Source organism: Penicillium arizonense (assembly GCF_001773325.1).
Source record: "Penicillium arizonense strain CBS 141311 chromosome Unknown PENARI_contig010, whole genome shotgun sequence".
Taxonomy (NCBI): Eukaryota; Fungi; Ascomycota; class Eurotiomycetes; order Eurotiales; family Aspergillaceae; genus Penicillium; species Penicillium arizonense.
In genome coordinates this window covers 598,000-615,807 of record NW_019173287.1, presented here as the reverse complement: position 1 = coordinate 615,807, position 17,808 = coordinate 598,000, and the positions used below count along the sequence as shown (strand labels likewise).

Here is a 17,808-nt window from a genome sequence, read left to right as displayed (position 1 = left end):
ATTCCCCTTCCCAGCAAGGGCGGCATGAGGCATGAGGTCACTTTCCGGACTTATCGGTGCTCCGTGTTATTTCTGCAACACCCATGATGCTCTAGTTGCTTCTACTGTATTTGAAAGACAGAGGTAGAGCACTAGAGCAGTCGGCGGACTGTCCGCACTCACCCTGAGCAACCTCGAACTCAACAGATGCCGAATCAAGCCCGGCCATGGCCGATCGTGACCTGGTCATTGGTCGCATGTTTCCTAATCGGGCTTGCATACCTACTCCAATCAACTCAGTTCTCATCTGCGCCTTTGATCCTGACCGGAAAGCATCAACACCTCCAAAAAGACCAGGAAATCGCAACGCGCCCAAGAATCGAACTTCACTCAGAGGATCATGTGTACCGAGCGCCGGTGACACAGTACCTGGACTGGCATATTACAGTGGACCACCGCAGGCCGGATGGTGTACTGAAGCGGGTCTATCTCATCAATGGTGAGTGCGCATCTGGGGTGAAGTTGTGTTTTTGGGCTGACCGGAGGATATTGAATTAGACCTGTTTCCTGGCCCGACGGTTGAGGCCCGCTCTGGTGATACCTTGATCATCACTGTTGAGAATGGGCTGCTAGATGAGTCGGTTACGCTTCACTGGCATGGCCTTCATGTTGCCAGTATGTACTTGCAGTATCGGAACTTGAAGTTTTAGAGCTGACCGCCTCAGATTCTATGGACGGGGCTGCCGGAGTTTCTCAATGTCCTATTTCCCCCGGGAGTCAATTTGTATACAATTTGACAATTCCATCCGATCAAAGTGGTACTTTTTGGTATCATGCTCATTCGGGGGTCTCGCGAGCCGATGGCCTTTATGGTGGGCTAATTGTTCATGCGCCGGCTTCAAAATCGACCGTTCGAGGCTTGATGGCCCAGAAAGAGGATAATGATGAGCCATACACTTATGAAAAAGAGCTTCTGCTTCTTATCGGCGACTGGTATCATCGGCCTGCAAGTGAGGTCCTTGAGTGGTACATGGACCCTGGGAACTTTGGGAATGAGGTATGGCCTGATAGTTATATCAAGCGTAATGTGTCATTGGTCACTAATGAGCAAACCTACTAGCCTGTTCCTGATTCTCTACTCATCAATGGAGTGGGACGCTTTGACTGCAGCATGGCTGTTCCTGCACTGCCGGTGGATTGCATTAAGGGTATGAACTGGTCAATCATGGACCTCGTTCCCGATATGACATATAGGATACGTGTTGCAAACACTGGGTATGTGCTTCTATCTTCAAAAAAAAAAAAGAGAATCAGTTAACCATTTCTAGCGCACTTGCTGGGTTCACTCTCTCCTTCAGCCATCACGTACTGGATCTTATGCAGGTGGATAGTATTGATGTACAGCGTCCGGAACAGCGAAATACCAATTCTGTTGGGATCCTGTATCCCGGACAGCGCATGGACTTTATCCTTCGGCCGTCGTCGCAGAGCACCAACAAGCAGCCATATGTGACGGTTCAATTAGATCAAAAGTATGTACATTTAGCACATACACCATGAAGTTCCTGCTAACAACTAATCAGCTGCTTCAAGTACGCCAATCCAGCATTGAACCCTGATCAAACATTCCCAATTAATGATCATCCAACTTCCACTTTCAATACCAGCTCCCAGCCACCGGTGGTTATCAACCATCTCAACATCCAAGAAGTACCATCCGCACCCTCGATCCTAAACTCACTTCCACCAACAGCAGAACAAACACACGTCATCTACACTAAGATCCAAAAGATGGCCCGCTACTCCAACAAACCATTCGGCTATATCAACCAAACAACCTGGAAACCACAACAACATCCACCAGCACCGCTGACCACTTTACCTCGTACAAAATGGGATAAGAACCAATTTACAATTACTACAGGACCGGACTCAGTATGGATAGACCTAGTAATCAACAACCTAGACGAAGGATCCCATCCATTCCACCTGGTATGAAAAGAATATTCCCCTTGCTCTCCCATCCGACCAAAAAAACACACCAGCACAATCTAACAAACCCATACTGAAGCATGGCCACCACTTCTACATCCTAGCAACATATCAAGCAAGCTCCGGCTGGGGCTCCTACAACCCCTTCGCAGATAAATCACCACCACACGCAGGTTCAGACCTGGAAAGGGACTCCGGCTCATCTACATCCTTATCCCACGACCAGCCAGACCAAGCCACAGAAGACGAAATCAACCCAAACCAAAACCCAAACATTTTCAGCCCGTACGACCTCTCCCGGGCTGCACTACGTGACACGGTCAACATCCCAAGTCGCGGGTATGCCGTGCTCCGATTCCGGGCCGAAAACGTTGGGGTTTGGCTTTTGCATTGTCATGTTCTTTGGCATTCTGTTACCGGGATGGCTATGTTGATTGATGTTGGAAATGGAAGTGAGTTGGGAGTTGGTGGTGGTGATGGTGATGGGCAAGTCTGTTCTGATTCTCCAGTGTCGGGGTAACAGGGCTACCTCCTGCTATCTACTAAATAAGGGCCTCTCTAGCTATGTTGCTAGGTTAGTTACTGGGGTTACTAGCAACCGTTTAGTAGCAATATTACAAGGTAACGATCAACCCAATTGAAGCTCTTTTTCAGCATAGGCTGTAAGAATTCAGGCAGTCAAATGATTCAATAAATATTTCTAGCACAATAAAAAGCACTTTTAGCGAAGATGCCATACATGCATGGCGATGAAGCAAGGTTCCCAAAAGATCCTAAGTTCTACGGGAGCACTTGGAATTTCGGAGGGTCTAGCTATCTTAGCAGATAGAGAGAAGCGTAGAATAGAGCAAGGCACCGAATCATGAGCTCTTTGTTTGCTCGAAATTCGATAAGTGAATCAAACAAACCTTTCACATGCACTTGTCAAGGCCGATGACGTGCATCGATCCGAGTCTCCTTTAGATGTATAACAGCAATGTAATGTACAACAGCTACATTGCTGTTATAGGGTTTGTCAAGATAACAAATATTCTGCTATACCGTCACGAGGCTTAATATATAGGCCGATGCCATTATTTTGCTTCTTTTTGGGAAAAGCCTGGATTTGGGGGCGCTCATAGATCTCAGTAACGAGTTCCTAGATAGCATTCATATCTTCTCTAATGCCGCGAGTGCAGAGGATCTGCCTAAGCCAAGGTAAACAGAGAAAAGGGTCGATCTGCTAGTGACATACTAATACTAAAGAAAAAGACCTAGGTTTAAGTACACACGTTCGCATATTCTGTGCGCAGAGCGAACGACTCATAACGCCAGTAGCGAGCCAAATGAGGGAAAACGAGAGGTATTACAAAAATGTGCAGCGAGAGAGCTGTCATATATCAAGCCCCGAGGAAACCAAAAAGGAAGACCAGCTTCGCCCTTCAGGATAGGATACAAAGAGAAAGAGAGAAAACGAGGAATTTACGTAGATGCACTAGCCCACTCGACGACTTCCAAAGCGCACATGACGAGGACGAGGGTTGACGGGAGGATCCTGTAGAAAGAGAGTAGGTTAGCAGTCATGTCACGAAGAATGAGCAGGGGAGAAAGCTCCTGCACTGAAACTGAGCTGAACTTACCAGACAACATAGCTCTGGAAGAGAAGCTTTGACATAGCCCCAACATAAACGTTATTAATCTGGCAAATTTGAGCCAATTGCAACGCCGACGGCGCGCCAGTAAGCAAGAAGCAGACAATAACGAAGATCGGATCGTCGAGAATACTAATCGGCACGAATTTAGCCGTAAGCGCCAAAAGCGGTGCCATGATAATAGTCGGCATCAGCATGCGCGCCACCAACGAAGCGATAATCAATTTGCGCTCTTCGCGGGGATGTTCCATATCCTCAAGCGCCTCTTCCGGCAGAGTGTTCCGCGCCAAGTTCGCGCCCAGCACGACCAAGATAAGTGGCACGGCAACCTGTCCATTCTGATCGATTGCACGGGTTACCGAGTTACGGATAAAGGTTCCATCGTCAAAGAAGAGTCGTTGCAGAGCGGGTACTGAGGCGACGATAATTGAGACTAGCATTGCCCACAGAGGCGGGTTCATGAAATCCCATAAGCCATTGACGAAGCGGCGGGCGCCGCGGCTGGTTGATGAGAGACCTTTTTGGAGCTTGGGTGGGAGGCGTGCTTGGAGCTCGTTCGTCTTCTTCTCCCACCAGCGCCCTTGGCGATCTCGGGATTTGCGCAGAGATGATTTCCAGCGCTGGACACGGGTTTGATCTGCCTCTTGGGCTTCCCGGGCTGTGATTTCTACGTCGGGGAATTGGAGGATGTCGCCCCGGGAGCTTTGGCGCGGAAGGAAGGGGCCGGTTGGTGGTGGTCCGATTACGGATGGGGTATCATCCGAGTCTGCGCCGTCGGAGTGGGCGGAGGAGAGCTTGGAGTAGGAATATGCACGTGTTGACACGGGCGTTTGGTCTCCGGATTGGAAGTCGCGTGAGGTGTGCCCGTGTTGCGCATGGTGTAGATCGTCTGAGCTCTGCGTCCGGACGAGCGGTTCGTCTGGGTCTGTTTGGGCGGGGTTGTCGGTGTAGCGCGCCTGGCCCTGTTCAATGACTGAGTTATCTGTCACTTCGCGCTCTGTTTCCTCCAGGTATCGGTCCTTGGGGGCGAGGAGAATGTGGTATCCCCAGCTCCAGCGCACGAGTTGGCCCAGTTGTTGGAAGATAAGGAGGTAGAGGATTCCACGCGCGGCGACTTCGTCATCGTTGTCATTTGGAATCTGGTCCCAGTGAAGGCCTTTCAGAGTTGCTGAGAGCGATACCACGAGGGAGATGGGTAGGGAGTTTGAATTGCCGAAGACCTATTGGGATTCTTATCAGTAACGCGTCTCGTATGATGTCACAAATCACATACCGCCATGGCAGCCACAAAATTGGACTGGCGTTTCTTGAAGCCACAGCATTTTGTAACGACCCAGGAACAGAAGTATGACACGAAGGTCTGGACGACGAAGATGACAGGGATGATAGCCAGGTCCGTCAGCTTCTCGGCGGTCAATTGGGAGCCCAATTTTGTGAAAACTGTAACTGTCAGCTTTGCCGATCACAAGACTCATCTCCTTTTCGGGGAGAGCTTCAGGAACGGTTTCCATACTAAGACAAGGAGTGAACAGAGTCACGTTGAGGTTCGCCACGAGCTTCTGGGCATCGGCATCAAACATGCCCTGGCGGGCGGCGATATAGCCAGGCAGACTGACACAGACAACTTCCAGCACGGCCTCAAAGACGAGCAGCACTAAATGAAAGAACGAGGGGTGGCTGGAGTGGGCGCCTTCCGACAAGAAGCCGCTGATGCCCATCGGGGCTTGAATGGCATTGACATTCTGAAATGACCGCGGCAAGTTAAAGACGGCCATGAGTTGGAAGTATCACGATTGTCCTTGAGAGAGAGGACGGGAGTTGTAGAAAGGAAGAAAGAAGAAAGGCTGACGACATTCCTGACAGGGATCTTGGCAATCTCGCCCACGTTGATAGTTCCTTGGATAAGCTCCCTCTCCACAGTGGCTGTGATGGGGCATTGTTATTCCGACGGTCTGACATATGAATGGCGCAATACAGGCAAGTGGTATATACTACAACATCCTAGTTTTTGTGCTACAATGTCTTGAAACAAACATACTAAATATACATCACAGTCAAGGATTGTTTCAAGAGTGCAAGAGATGAGTGACGCGAGCGGCAAAATGCCAAGGGGTGGTCAGTGCTTTGATAACGGGTCTGCAGCCAATAATTAACAAAAGTTGTATTGTTACAAGTTTGTATGAAGTACTTGTAGAATTTGTAAATTAAGTTAGTTTTGACCGTGCTGTCCAGCAAGGGTATAATACAATGGTCTCAGCAGGCCTCTAAAAAGAGTGCAGGGCTGTGCAACATTCACGCATCAACAAAGCCCAACTTCTCGCCTACTTTGATGCGCTGTCCCTTCTCGATATTCCACTTCCACCCATCAGTCGGAGTATCATCCGGCCAGCCGGCATCCACTGACTTGCGAGTACCCAGAGGAGCCTCAAACACAAGAACGATCGAGCTGCCTAGCTGGAATCCGCCCATTTCCTCGCCGCGCTGCAGCGGATGTCCACCAAGAGTCCGGCTAGCATGGCGGTAGGTCGCTTCAACAAAACCGGGATACTGCTCGCCTCGCTTCAATGCCAGGGCTGCTGCCAAGTCCGCCGCGGTGTCGGTCAACAGGCTGTTAGTGCGCAGCTCCGAATCAAAGTTGATTTTGATGGAGCCCACGTTGGTGGCTCCGACCGGTGTGTAACTGAAGAATCCCCATCGCCACCGTCCAAGGAGGGCAACGCGCTCATTGAGGGTGAACAGACCGGGAAGGTGCTTTTGCAGGTATGGCGAAACGGAGTATAACTCGCCGGCGAAGTGGCGACGACTTTCGACCACCCACGGAGCTGGGGAATGGAAGCGGTGGTAGTCTCCCGGGGCCAGATAGATCACAACGTAGAACAAGGCGTGGTTGGCTGCGGTTTGCGGCGCGTACCAGGGGGTCCCGTCACCGCGAGCCAGTTCCTCTTGCACTTGGATTTCTGATGTCGCCTTGGATTCTGTAGAGGCGTCCAGGGAGGCATGTCGCTTAGGGGCTTCTGATTCACCAGACAACAAGCTCGGAAGCGTGTAGGAGATGCCGTTCACGCGAGCAAACTCCTCATGCGCAGCCATATTCTCCGAATCCTTTTGTGTTTCCTCGGTGTCCTTGTCCATGAGTCGCTTCGTGTGGTCGGCGTGCGCAGGTGTGGCCGAACCCAGGAGAGCATCCAGACTATAGGTCATTCCCTTCACTTGTTCAACTTCACCCCGCTCAATCATTCCAAATTGCAAAATGCGACCATCGGACGGTGCCAGAAGTGCTCGTGGGTCGGGGTCTAGAGGTCGAACGCCAGGCTTCAATTTGCGGTAGAAAAAGGCAGCCAAGTTGGGGTAGGTGTGCAGGTCGGGCTCGGCAACTTCTTCAAGGTTGACGCCAAAGGCCCAGGAGTATAATTTGAATCCAGGAACACGGAAGTAATAGGGGAGTTCGATTTCGTTGAACTGACCCCAGAGCCGCGACATGGCCTTCAGGGGCAGTGTGGACATGATCTGGACATGCCATGGACCGGACGGCACAATCCTCGGCCGACGCGGTGGTTTTTTGCTTTCGTCCCATACATCTCCAGCGGCATCACGGGCCACGCGATCTCGCTCCGCACGCTGTGCCTTGTAGAAATGCAGCAATCCAAGCAGGCCAATACCGAGTCCGACCGGGATTGGATACCATTCGACCTTGGTGTTTCGTAGGGCGAATCGTAGTCGGGAACCAAATCCACCTCTGTTGTTTTCGGGGTTATTGTCCTTTTGATATCTCCATGATGTGGATGAAAAGTGCCGAAGACTGGCTTTGTGACGGGCTGTAGCCCGGAACGAGAATATCTCCATGGGCCCTATGCCAGAAGACGGTAAAGAATAAAGGAGGCGCTTGGCCATGTTTCATACAGGCGAAGATCAACTGTGCTCAGAGCGATTTTTCCCGGGGGAAAGAAGCGTCGCCGATACACCGCCCGGGCAGAATGGCACATGGGCACGTGGAATACGTTGTTTGTCGACTTCGTTGCTATAGTTGCTCTCTCTCTGCTCAATTGGCGTTGTGGTATTTCTTTGCATCTTTTGTTGTCTTTCTCTCCTTCGCATCCCCAGCCTCCTTTTCCCACATCCCCAGCCATTCCTACCGAGCTTATCGCTTATCGATACTTTGATGCCAGATATCAAGATCAAGTCCAGCTTTCTCTACTTCTTGCGCTTGAAGATCTGACACCCTCAAATCTCCTTTGTGTCAAAGGGGTTCCTCTCACGTCAATAACTGGAGACTCTCCTCTAGCAGGATTTCCCTCCACCCCTCACCCCTCCACCGGCGCAATCGCAGCTTCATACAACCGCAGCTCCGATAACGCATATCTTCCCCACACCAGCTCCAAGATATAGCTTTCATAGCTTCTTTTGCCGCACCTTCCTTTCCCATCACTGCGTTGCACATACCTGCATTCACAGCTCCAGAAAGTCCAACGTTGAGCCAACTGCCCACCACTTACAATGGCGGACGCACCTTCTTCCTCCGGCGAGGGCACAACCACAACCCTCAACATCCTCTGCCAGATTCTGCCTCCTCCTGGGCGATTCACGATTGAGAATCTGCCTTTGACCACAACTGTAGGTCAGCTTCGGGCCCGCATTTCCGAGACCTTCCCCGGAAACCCTCATCCATCAACTCAACGACTCATCTACCAAGGCAAGGCACTCCTTGACGACAACGTCACTCTTGTAAGCTTCCTGCCGTCTACAAATGTAAGTCTGCTGATATTCTGATGCTTTTTATTGTCTTCTCATTGACCAAACCATCTTGCAGGACTCTACTCACGCACTGCATCTCGTGCTGCCACCACCCGAACCAACTCACGCGCTAGCTTCTGGTACCTCTCACCCATCGTCACAAGCTGTCTCTGATCGCCTACGCCCATTTCGGGCAAGACCATTTGCTACCAGTACCCCGGGTTTATTCGGCAATTCTGCAGCGAATCCGAGTCCATTTGGGCCCAACTCTACAGCTGGCTCGGGCTTATTCGGACCCAACGCAGCTCATTCAAGTGGATTCGGACCCAATGCACCAGCTAGCTCGAGTCCATTCGGACCCAACGCAGCTCACCCAAGTGGATTCGGATCCAATGCACCAGCTGGCTCGAGTTTGTTCGGATCCAATCGCCCAACCGGTTCAGGTTTATTCGGTCCCATCCCAGGTAATCCAAGTCCATTCGGACCGGGCATCGCGGGTTTCGGACCAGCACACCCCAACGGAAATTTTTTTGGCCCACTCCACAACACTAACACTGGTGGGGGATTCCAAGGATTCCAACCACAGCCCGCGGAAACGGATGACGACACCAACCTGCGTCTTGCCAACCTGCGAAGCCAAACCGAAGAGATCGAACGGCAGCTGGAGCGTGGTCTCGTAGCCTCCTCGATGCGGCATATCGTCAACGTTCGGACGGAACTTCTGGGAATTCAAGATGCCCAGTTCAACAGACGGCGTCCGCTGCCAGAGGTTGGAGCATTGATTGCACGCATCATGGACGCTTATACTCGTGTATGCCAACTGGAAAACATGCAACTTCGGGAGAGAACATCAACGGGCAGCCATAGCCATGCCTCAGCCAATATTGAAACCAATGCTCAAGGTCGCTGCATCCTCAATTCGTCGGTTTCCGAAAACCATAGCATCTTTATCGTGACTGGGCCAGGTGGAAGCCCCCAGGTCATCCTACCCCCAGGTGCGCAGTTGGACGGAACAATTTATCTGCCAGGCGCACAGTTAGATGGAACAATTTATTCGCCACCTGCAGCAGCATCTGATGCACCCGTCCCTCCGCAACCTCCCCAGAACGCAGCAATAGTCGAGAACGTGTTCCGCCAGGCAATGCCGAACCAACAGAGACGCGGTAACGATATCGAACAAGCCGGCTTGGCCCGCCACATGAGTCGCATCTGGCTATTTGTACGTCTTTGGTTCGTCTGCTACTTGACTAGTGAGCCTGGCACCTGGAGACGCTACATCATGGTCGCCGTTTCTATGTTGGTCACTCTCCTGTCAGAAACCGATATCCCTCAGCAAATCCTGCGAGCAGTTATCACCCCTGCACAGCGTCATCTCGAGGCTTTGGCCCGTGTTGGTGGACCTGCAGACCCTGCGGCAACTGCCAATGACCCCCGTTTTCAGGCATTCAGTATGCGGGAGCAGGTACGCCGCATAGAGCGGTCTATTCTTCTCCTGTTGGCTAGTGTAGTCCCCGGTCTTGGTGAGCGGGAGGTCGAGGCACACCTTGCGGCCGAGCGTGGCGCCGAGCTTCGGCGTCAGGAGCAGGAGCAGGCACAGGCACAGGCACAGGCACAGGAGCAGCAAGCTCAAGCTACGGAGGCCGAGGGCTCCACCAACCCCGCTGCTCAACAGGAGGCTCCTGCCTCGCAACCTGAGCCAACTCCCGCCCAGAATTAGTTCTGTAGGGTTGGCTGTCCATATTAGCATTTTTTGTTTGTGTATTAGCGATAGCGTACTTTTTTGTCCTCGAGTACGGGCCATGTTTGATGCTTATGTTGAAGTAAAACCACATATTCTTATCCACTTCCACTCTATCTGTAGTGTCGTATACAAACTATAGCGCTAGGTTGTTGTAGAGCGATGTATAATGCGATGCTAAACGACCTGGCACTAGTCGTAGATAACAGTAAAGGTCAGTATGTGTAGGTAGTTGAGAGTTGACTAACTGAAGCGATATCAAGATAAATGCGAGCACATTCTATTTCCAATTCCCTCCTCTGTTTCCTATTCCATTCCCTTGCTGTATTTTGCTTATTCTATCTCCCCTTTTCTGTCTCCCCTACCCTAATTTATGCTCACCTTTTATAGTTAGAATACACTTACCAGGATAGAAGTTCACGGTTCTCCTTGCCTCTCTCTCTTCATTTCTCATTCAATATTACATAAAAAGCCATGAGAAAGGTAGCTCTTACGATCCCAATCCTACCAGTCCCTTTCTTCTAGACACCCATTTAGATATAATAAATTTTACTCAAATCTCTGTTTGCCCTAGTTTCGGGCCTATAAATTCCTCTCCTCTCCCCGTTGAGGAGATGTTCCGCCTGACGGAAGACAAAGGACGAAAGGCAGCCCTCACCATCAGGTGCTGGGTGTCTCCTATTGCATCCGCGACAAGACTGGCCATGAGCCTGACTTAAGCCAAGCCGATCATGACTGGGCCAGGTGGAAGCGCCAGGTCATCCTGACTCCAGGCGCACAGTTGGATGGCTAACTTAGAGGTACTTCAATCCTTGTTTCGAGCTCGTGGACTGATACTTGATGAGCTTGTTATAAGAATGCGAGCTACTCTTGTTCTTCTGTCAATGTCTCAAGATATCTTCGAAATGCACATACATGCTTTCCTACTATATCCAGAGAGGCGGAGGCGTCCAAGAATAGACACCAAATAGAAAAATTAATGAGACAGTTTGACTGCGCACATTAAATTCAATATTTACCCGGAACAAGACCCCGTAATCAGTTCCAAAGACAAACTCCAGATTTAACAACAGGCCGCGGCTGATCATTCACAGCTGCGCTAGCACTATGCTCATTCCCAAAATCCATACACTCATCCTCCAACGCTTGCAGAGTCCCATATCGAACAATACCACTCTGAACGAGTTTCTCCAGGATCATCATCAACCATACACGACACGTAACTCCCGGTATACCATTGACATCCCCGTCATGCAATCGCATAATCAGATCAAGCTGAGCAAGGCTTGTCTCTGGCACGGAGGCGATTTGAATAAGCACGCAGAAGAAATTAGACTTGAGGACTGAGTTGGGACCGTGTTCGGGTATCCATCCTCCGGTCAGACTGGAGACGTGGTATTTTATGCCGCTTGTTGTACTCGTGTGCAGGTAGAAGCCCCAGTGGAAATCATTTGGGCGTGGGGGATCTGATCGAATCCACAGGCCTATGTATAGTGCGTAGAGTGGGAGACTTGCTAGTAGGTCGGATTGTTGTTTTCTGATAGCTGCTGCACGTTCCTTTGCTTCTGTGAGAGTGGGGGTCGACATTATTTTGGGAATATGAGGATTTGAGTATTCTTGTGAGAAGTATTATTGTTTTGTGATAGATCGAATAACTCAGCCGCGGGAGCCCTTTTGATGTCAAAGGTTCAAAGTGTAATCGAGACGCATCTCTTAGACAGGGGAAGTGGTGCCAACGCGTCGCTTATGCCACTTGCATAGCCAATCATCCAGGCGATTATTGTCTTTGGTTATTCCCCTGACAAAGACATGATTGATTAACAAGGAATATTAGATAAACAGGAAACTAACCTTTTGCATTGTCACTATGTTGAAAAACGGAGAAATAAGACGACTTATGTATAAAAGTAGAGATATAACAAGCGTTGACCTATAGCTCATTCACAACTCTATACCACCCTTTAAGACATCAACCACCTTCTCCTGAAAGTCCATCGCCAAAGCCGGCCCTTCAGTCCCTCTAAAGTCAGCCTTCAAACAAGCAAGAACAGCCCGCGTATATCCAATCCCCATCTCCTTCGGTAGTCCTTGTGCCGCTAGCATCATCAAATCCTCAACAACCTTCTTCGGCCTAGGCAGTCGCCCACTAGACTCCGCCTCTCGAATCTTAGTCTCCATCAACCGTGACAGCGTAACCCACAACCCAATCTCAAGCAGTACTACACCCAAAGCATAGATATCATGCAGACGACTAAACTGCTGCGTAGGACGGCCCTGTCGACTTGGATGGCGGTAGAGATTAGGCTCGACCTCAAAGTCGGAGCGCATGTCTGTTCCTTGCTGGACGGAGCGCGCATAGCCCCAGTCGCTGAGGTATGAGACGATCTTCTTTCCGGTGGTTGGTGCGGAAAGACGATGCTCGTAAAGTCCTGAGGTACTGACTCCGGTGGGGGTCTCTAGGAATAGGAGAATGCCTCTGCTCCAGATGTTCTTGTGGACCCAGGCTGAGGCGTGGACATTTAAGATCGTTAGGGCGAGAGTGTGTGCCATGCTGAAGCGGTCGTTTAGGGAAGGCTTCTTCAGTGGGCGTTTGTTTGTGCTGTCGATTGCATTGATAAAGGCGTGGAGTGTCGTTAGTGACGCTGAGGCTGTTGGTTCGGATGGGAGTTTGTAAAGGAAAACAGTTCGCTCTTCGGCGGGTTGATCAATGAAGCCCAGGCACTCCAGCGCATAAATCTTTGGCTGGTCGAGGAACTCGGATGATGTGCTGGAGAAAGTCGTGTTTTGGAGCAACCAGGCCAGGTTTCGGATAGGTTCTTTAAGCTCTTCAATCTCGTCTGGTTCAAGATCGTCTTGTTTGAGCATAGTTTCGTATTCGTGGTACTCGACAATTACTTGCGTTTCTTCGGATTCTGAAAGAGACCATTTCCCTAGTTGGAATCCTCCTGTTGACTTTCCTTCTTCTGTGACAGATCCGGTCAAACTGCGATAGTTTGCTGGCGCTTTGGTCTCCGCCAGCATACGTCTCTTCATCACCGGTTCCAGGCCGCTGCTTTTCAATCCCTTTTGATCGCCTTCGACTAGAATAGCCAAGGTTTCTTGCGACATGTGCTGCATGAGATTACGCAGATCCTCAGACCACTTGGTATATGCTTCCAGAATGCGATTCAGCTTCTTCTTGTCGAAGAGCGACCAGTCGTACCCCTTGAGCTTTAGTGATTTGGCCTTGCTCTTTGCCCGCTCGAGCAGCGTCTCTTGCGCTTTAGACCTTTCCGGTTCAATGATGTACTCCTCATCCACAAGGCCGTACTTGCTTGCCATAATCTCATACTCAGCCAGCGTCTTTCTCATCTGCACTAGTAGCCCTTGTACCGTTTCAGCGATGAAAGGATCCACCTTTCCTGGGATCATCAACCCATGTTCCGGATGAAAGAATGTGCGTTTGAAAAAGAGAAGAGTCGATAGCTGGACATTCAGCTTGAGCCGGATCTCGGCCCGGTCATCGTCGAATGCCTTGACGTCGGAGATGACGCCCTGGATGAAGACAGTGACCTGGTACACTTGAGTGATGGCAGTTACTGCCGTGCCATAAAAGTCCATTTTGCAAACAAAGATAGACGAAGAAAAGAAGTGTCAGGAAGTCGGACTTGGCGGGGATCAGCAGTCAGCACTAAGAGTGGGATAGGTTAGGGCTAATTTTAGAGGCTGAACTACTGCACCTGCACACGCCGCTTATTGTATGCCGTTGGCTTTTAATTCATGATTCCCCTTCATTCTCCATTTCAATTTCATTGCCTTGTATATCGAAGGAAAAATGTCAGAATACGACGATATTCTCAATACCCTCGACGACAACTACTACTCCATAGACGGAGATGATCTCTCCCCTTCCCTCCAACCCTGGTCCAACTCCACCGACATTGAAGAACTCGACCTTGAAAGCCTAAACCTATCCTCCGATTCATCATGGGTCGACCCTCTAGAGTCCGCCATAACCGCAACCCGCAACGGTTCAGCTCCAGTCCTCAGCACTCTCTCCCAGTTCACCACCATCCTCTCTCAAACTGGTATCCACGGCCCCCGTCTCCTGAAAGCAGTAAACCTCTCCGCCCGGGCGACCAAGATCGGTTCCGGTGCGCAGTTCACCGTCTTCAAAGACCCCGTCTTCGAAGGAGAAGTCATCAAGCGTGTTAATATCCCGCTATCAAGTCGAGCTGAACAACGTTTCGCAGCGAGCACGGACTATCGCCTCCAGTTGAAGACGTTGGAGCTTGAGCTTCTATCGCTATGCAACCCAGTTCTACGCGCGCATCCCAACATTACCAGTCTTCTAGCCTGGGGTTTCGATTTCCCCTTTGCGGATCTCGCTGTTCCGGTGTTGTTCATGGAAGCGGCGATCATGCCTTTGGGCGATTTTCTTCTCGCTGCTGAGCAAAGGGACGTGGGAGTGAGATACCAGCTTGCATTAGGTGTAGCGAATGGGTTGGAAGCCTTACACAATCTCAAGATTGTGCATGGAGATGTCAAGCCGGATAATGTGCTTGTCTTTGCTGGTCCGAGTGATAACATGCCTTTCCAGGCTAAGCTGAGTGATTTTGGGGTTTGTGTTGATCTAGAGACTCCCGAGGGGAGATTTACATTGGATGATTACCGGGGGACGCCGGCTTGGTTAGCACCTGAGGTGTTGAATGGGGATGTCTCAAGATTTGGAGGGTTCTCGCCGGAGTTGATGTTCAGGTTTGACGCGTATAGCTTCGGGATGGTGCTATTGTCGATTTTTACGAAGGATGGAGATGCTCCTGTTCTGGATAGCGACTTCGACAAGATCTCTGATCAGATTTCCACATCATTCAACGATCGGAAGGATATACCCTCCTCTATACGCATGCAACTGCGCAATGCAGTACTGAGCCTACTATCCGAGGATCCTCGAGCCCGACCACTTCCAAGTTCAGCTCTTCTCAAAACAGATACGCCAGCATACGCATCTTGGTATGTTCATTCCTCCTCGGCTCGGTTCATTAGCTAACCTATAATTCAGGCTTTCCTCAATCCAATCAAACTCTACGACGACTCATGTTGGCATCATTGACCCAATCTACAACAAAGGCCCGCTCTTCTGGTACCGACTGGACGAGAGCATCCGCACAGAGCTCGAAGAACAACACGCGCTCAGCAAGGAAGGCAATGCCCCTCCATTTGCAGGGGATGTTCTCTTTGGAATAGCGCAGACAATCACCGGACAGAAGCCAGCCTATCTTGATCGTATGTTGAGCTATCTAGGCGATGCAGCAAAAGCGGGTCACTCGCCTGCCCGAGCTGTGTATATGCAGATTATGGAAGCACATGGTCAAACACTAGAGTTTACTCAGGATGTCTTGGATGAGTGGATGCTGCAGGCTGTTTCTGAGGGGTATTTCTTTGCGAAACCTGGCCGGCTTGTCAAGAGGATGGAAGAGGCGAAAGACCAGTTTAGGATTCATGGGGGGTTCTGTTCGGATGCATTCTTGGGGAAGAACGATGTTAAAGCTGCAATCACCCGGAACAAGGTGTTAGAGTGGAAGAGGAAGAGTGGTGATGTCGTTGACCGCAAAGGCAACACGATATTGCATGCTGCTGCTGCTTTTGGGTCTGTTGATGCGGTGCAGAGCTTACTGGATGCGCAAATGGAAGTGGACGTGGAGAATGAGAATGCCGAGACGCCATTGTACAAGGCATTTCAGGCAGGCCATGCGAATGTGATAGAGGTCCTGCTTGACCATGGAGCAAGTGCATCCCGCACAACCCGGCAGAAGATCACTCCTCTGCATTGGCTGTTTATGGTTCCCGAAGCTTCAATCCACCAAATTGCAAAACGGATGATTGAGAAAGGAGCAAATGTGAACGCGGTCATGGAGCCTGTGGTCAAGGAGAATAGCGGTGGATTCCCAGAGAAGATCCAGATCCTTCATTAGTATGTTTTGCCTCTTTATCTGAAAACCTCAAACTAACAGATCAGTCCGTTTGAACTTCCTCACGGCACACCATCCCATTGGGCATGCTTCTTCCGCAATATGACAGCCATGGACGCTCTCATCTCGCTCGGTGCCAACGTCAATGCAGTATACCATGGCCAAGATTCATCAACAACTCCACTTGCGTTAGCAGCATACTTTGGAGAGACGACTATAGCCAAATATCTGATATCACACGGCGCAGATGGTACTCTGTTCGACTCGATGAAACGAAACACCTTGCACGGTATCACCAAATACTTCCCCGATCGACATGGCTACCTGCCCCATCACTGGCATTATTGGATCCGCCACGGGACTTGGGAGAACCATCTGGCACAAATGATAGATTTAGTCAAAGCCTTGGTCAAAGCTGGAGCAGACATAAATGCCAAAGACAAGGGATATCCTTCTCTGACACCCATCGCAGCAGCCGCCGATGCAGGAGTCTGGGATGGCGGTATGATATGTGCATTGCTGGACTCAGGAGCTGATCTGAGTGAATCGATCCTGTCAGCTGGGAATACAGTTCTACATTCATGGGTGTCCATCATCGGACCGCGTCTGGACTATCCAGATTCATACATCCCGACTCTACAGAAAATAGTCAACGCCATGCCAAATATCGACATCATCAACCGCTTCGAAGAAGAAACTCCACTCCATCTATTATCGACAATTTACCACCCGGAAGATGAATTCGAAACCGCATGCAATGCCCTCCTCGATCACTCCCTTCCAGCAAATATGAACGCAAAAACACGCCGAGGCGAAACCCCCTTGTCAATAGCCCTAGAAACAAACCTCAATCCCATCCGGCGAGGCCGCTTTCTCCTGGAAAAGGGCGCTGACCCTCTCATACTGAAAGACCAAGGACGAGACATCTTCTATTCAATCGCCAACAACGTCGTCCTAACCGACCAAGACAGCCACGACCTAATCCAACACTTCCTTCTCCACCTCAACCCAAACATCCAACAAGCCTACAAAACGCACTACCTCCCCAACCCAAACAGCAACGCAACCCTCTTCGCAGCCGCATCCCGCGGCAAACCACAAACAACATCCCTCCTCCTCACCCTCGGCCTCATAAAATCCATCAATAACCCCTCCAACCCCAAATCCAACTCCACTTCCAAATCCGAACGCTTGACACCCCTCGACCAAGCCCTCCACTCTGCAGAACTAACTCGTCGCGCACACATGCGCAGATTGGCATCATACAAAGCCGGCATAGCACGTACCAAAGCCCTCGAGGCGGATCTGGTCTATGATGAGAATCAAGGTCCGCCCTCGCGTGCGGCAGAAGCATATAGGCTTTTTCCGGATGTTATACATATCCTGCGAGACGCGGGAGCTAAGAGGATGTGTGAATTGGAGGGGACTTCGAAGGGGGATTATATTGAGCAGCCTGGGGAGTGGGATAAGAGGGATATTTTGGAGTATGGGTTTACCGCTGAGACGCAGCCGGATCGGGAGGGTTGGGGGTGTTTGTATGAGTTGGCTAGGTATGGAGATGGGCATGGGGGGAGGAGTTGGTTGGGTTTGATTACGGGTGGAAGGATGGGTTGAGGGTTGAGTATGGGGTTTTTGAATAGATTCCACATTGTGTGTATGTTCGTCTGTTTATATACTTGTATTCAGGTAATATGCTGCTTGTGTTGATTGTATATGATCTATATATAAGTTCCTAGCTATAGGAAATGGTATACTGTAGAATCAACAGGATGACATGCACGTTGAT

At 50.3% G+C, this 17,808-nt stretch overlaps 7 protein-coding genes across 7 annotated transcripts; 3 read left to right on the top strand and 4 right to left on the bottom strand.

The window, feature by feature from the left end:
- Positions 1–206: 206 nt before the first annotated feature.
- Positions 207–2,517, top strand: PENARI_c010G10080 (uncharacterized protein; the record flags this gene model as incomplete). Its single annotated transcript, XM_022632385.1, has 9 exons — positions 207–224; positions 280–478; positions 538–654; positions 705–1,036; positions 1,100–1,254; positions 1,308–1,511; positions 1,563–1,971; positions 2,051–2,310; positions 2,481–2,517. 9 exons carry the CDS (start codon positions 207–209, stop codon positions 2,515–2,517), a joined length of 1,731 nt encoding a protein of 576 aa, XP_022487898.1.
- A 915-nt stretch (positions 2,518–3,432) lies between these two features.
- On the bottom strand, positions 3,433–5,377 carry PENARI_c010G09186 (Auxin Efflux Carrier superfamily; the record flags this gene model as incomplete). Its single annotated transcript, XM_022632360.1, has 4 exons — positions 3,433–3,505; positions 3,591–4,822; positions 4,876–5,042; positions 5,116–5,377. 4 exons carry the CDS (start codon positions 5,375–5,377, stop codon positions 3,433–3,435), a joined length of 1,734 nt encoding a protein of 577 aa, XP_022487716.1.
- Positions 5,378–5,894: 517 nt separating this feature from the next.
- PENARI_c010G10187 (phosphatidylserine decarboxylase 1) lies at positions 5,895–7,493 on the bottom strand (the record flags this gene model as incomplete). Its single annotated transcript, XM_022632389.1, has 1 exon — positions 5,895–7,493. The coding sequence occupies one exon, from the start codon at positions 7,491–7,493 to the stop codon at positions 5,895–5,897; it is 1,599 nt and encodes a 532-aa protein (XP_022487983.1).
- Positions 7,494–8,096: 603 nt separating this feature from the next.
- PENARI_c010G04674 (uncharacterized protein) lies at positions 8,097–10,050 on the top strand (the record flags this gene model as incomplete). The annotated part of the gene is made up of 2 exons (XM_022632225.1): positions 8,097–8,348; positions 8,410–10,050. The coding sequence occupies 2 exons, from the start codon at positions 8,097–8,099 to the stop codon at positions 10,048–10,050; spliced, it is 1,893 nt and encodes a 630-aa protein (XP_022487718.1).
- A 1,059-nt stretch (positions 10,051–11,109) lies between these two features.
- On the bottom strand, positions 11,110–11,658 carry PENARI_c010G01010 (uncharacterized protein; the record flags this gene model as incomplete). Its single annotated transcript, XM_022632119.1, has 1 exon — positions 11,110–11,658. One exon carries the CDS (start codon positions 11,656–11,658, stop codon positions 11,110–11,112), a length of 549 nt encoding a protein of 182 aa, XP_022488037.1.
- A 354-nt stretch (positions 11,659–12,012) lies between these two features.
- Positions 12,013–13,671, bottom strand: PENARI_c010G08096 (uncharacterized protein; the record flags this gene model as incomplete). Its single annotated transcript, XM_022632321.1, has 1 exon — positions 12,013–13,671. One exon carries the CDS (start codon positions 13,669–13,671, stop codon positions 12,013–12,015), a length of 1,659 nt encoding a protein of 552 aa, XP_022487736.1.
- Positions 13,672–13,885: 214 nt separating this feature from the next.
- PENARI_c010G05200 (uncharacterized protein) lies at positions 13,886–17,795 on the top strand (the record flags this gene model as incomplete). Its single annotated transcript, XM_022632241.1, has 4 exons — positions 13,886–15,063; positions 15,113–16,024; positions 16,070–17,349; positions 17,791–17,795. 4 exons carry the CDS (start codon positions 13,886–13,888, stop codon positions 17,793–17,795), a joined length of 3,375 nt encoding a protein of 1,124 aa, XP_022487914.1.
- Positions 17,796–17,808: the final 13 nt, after the last annotated feature.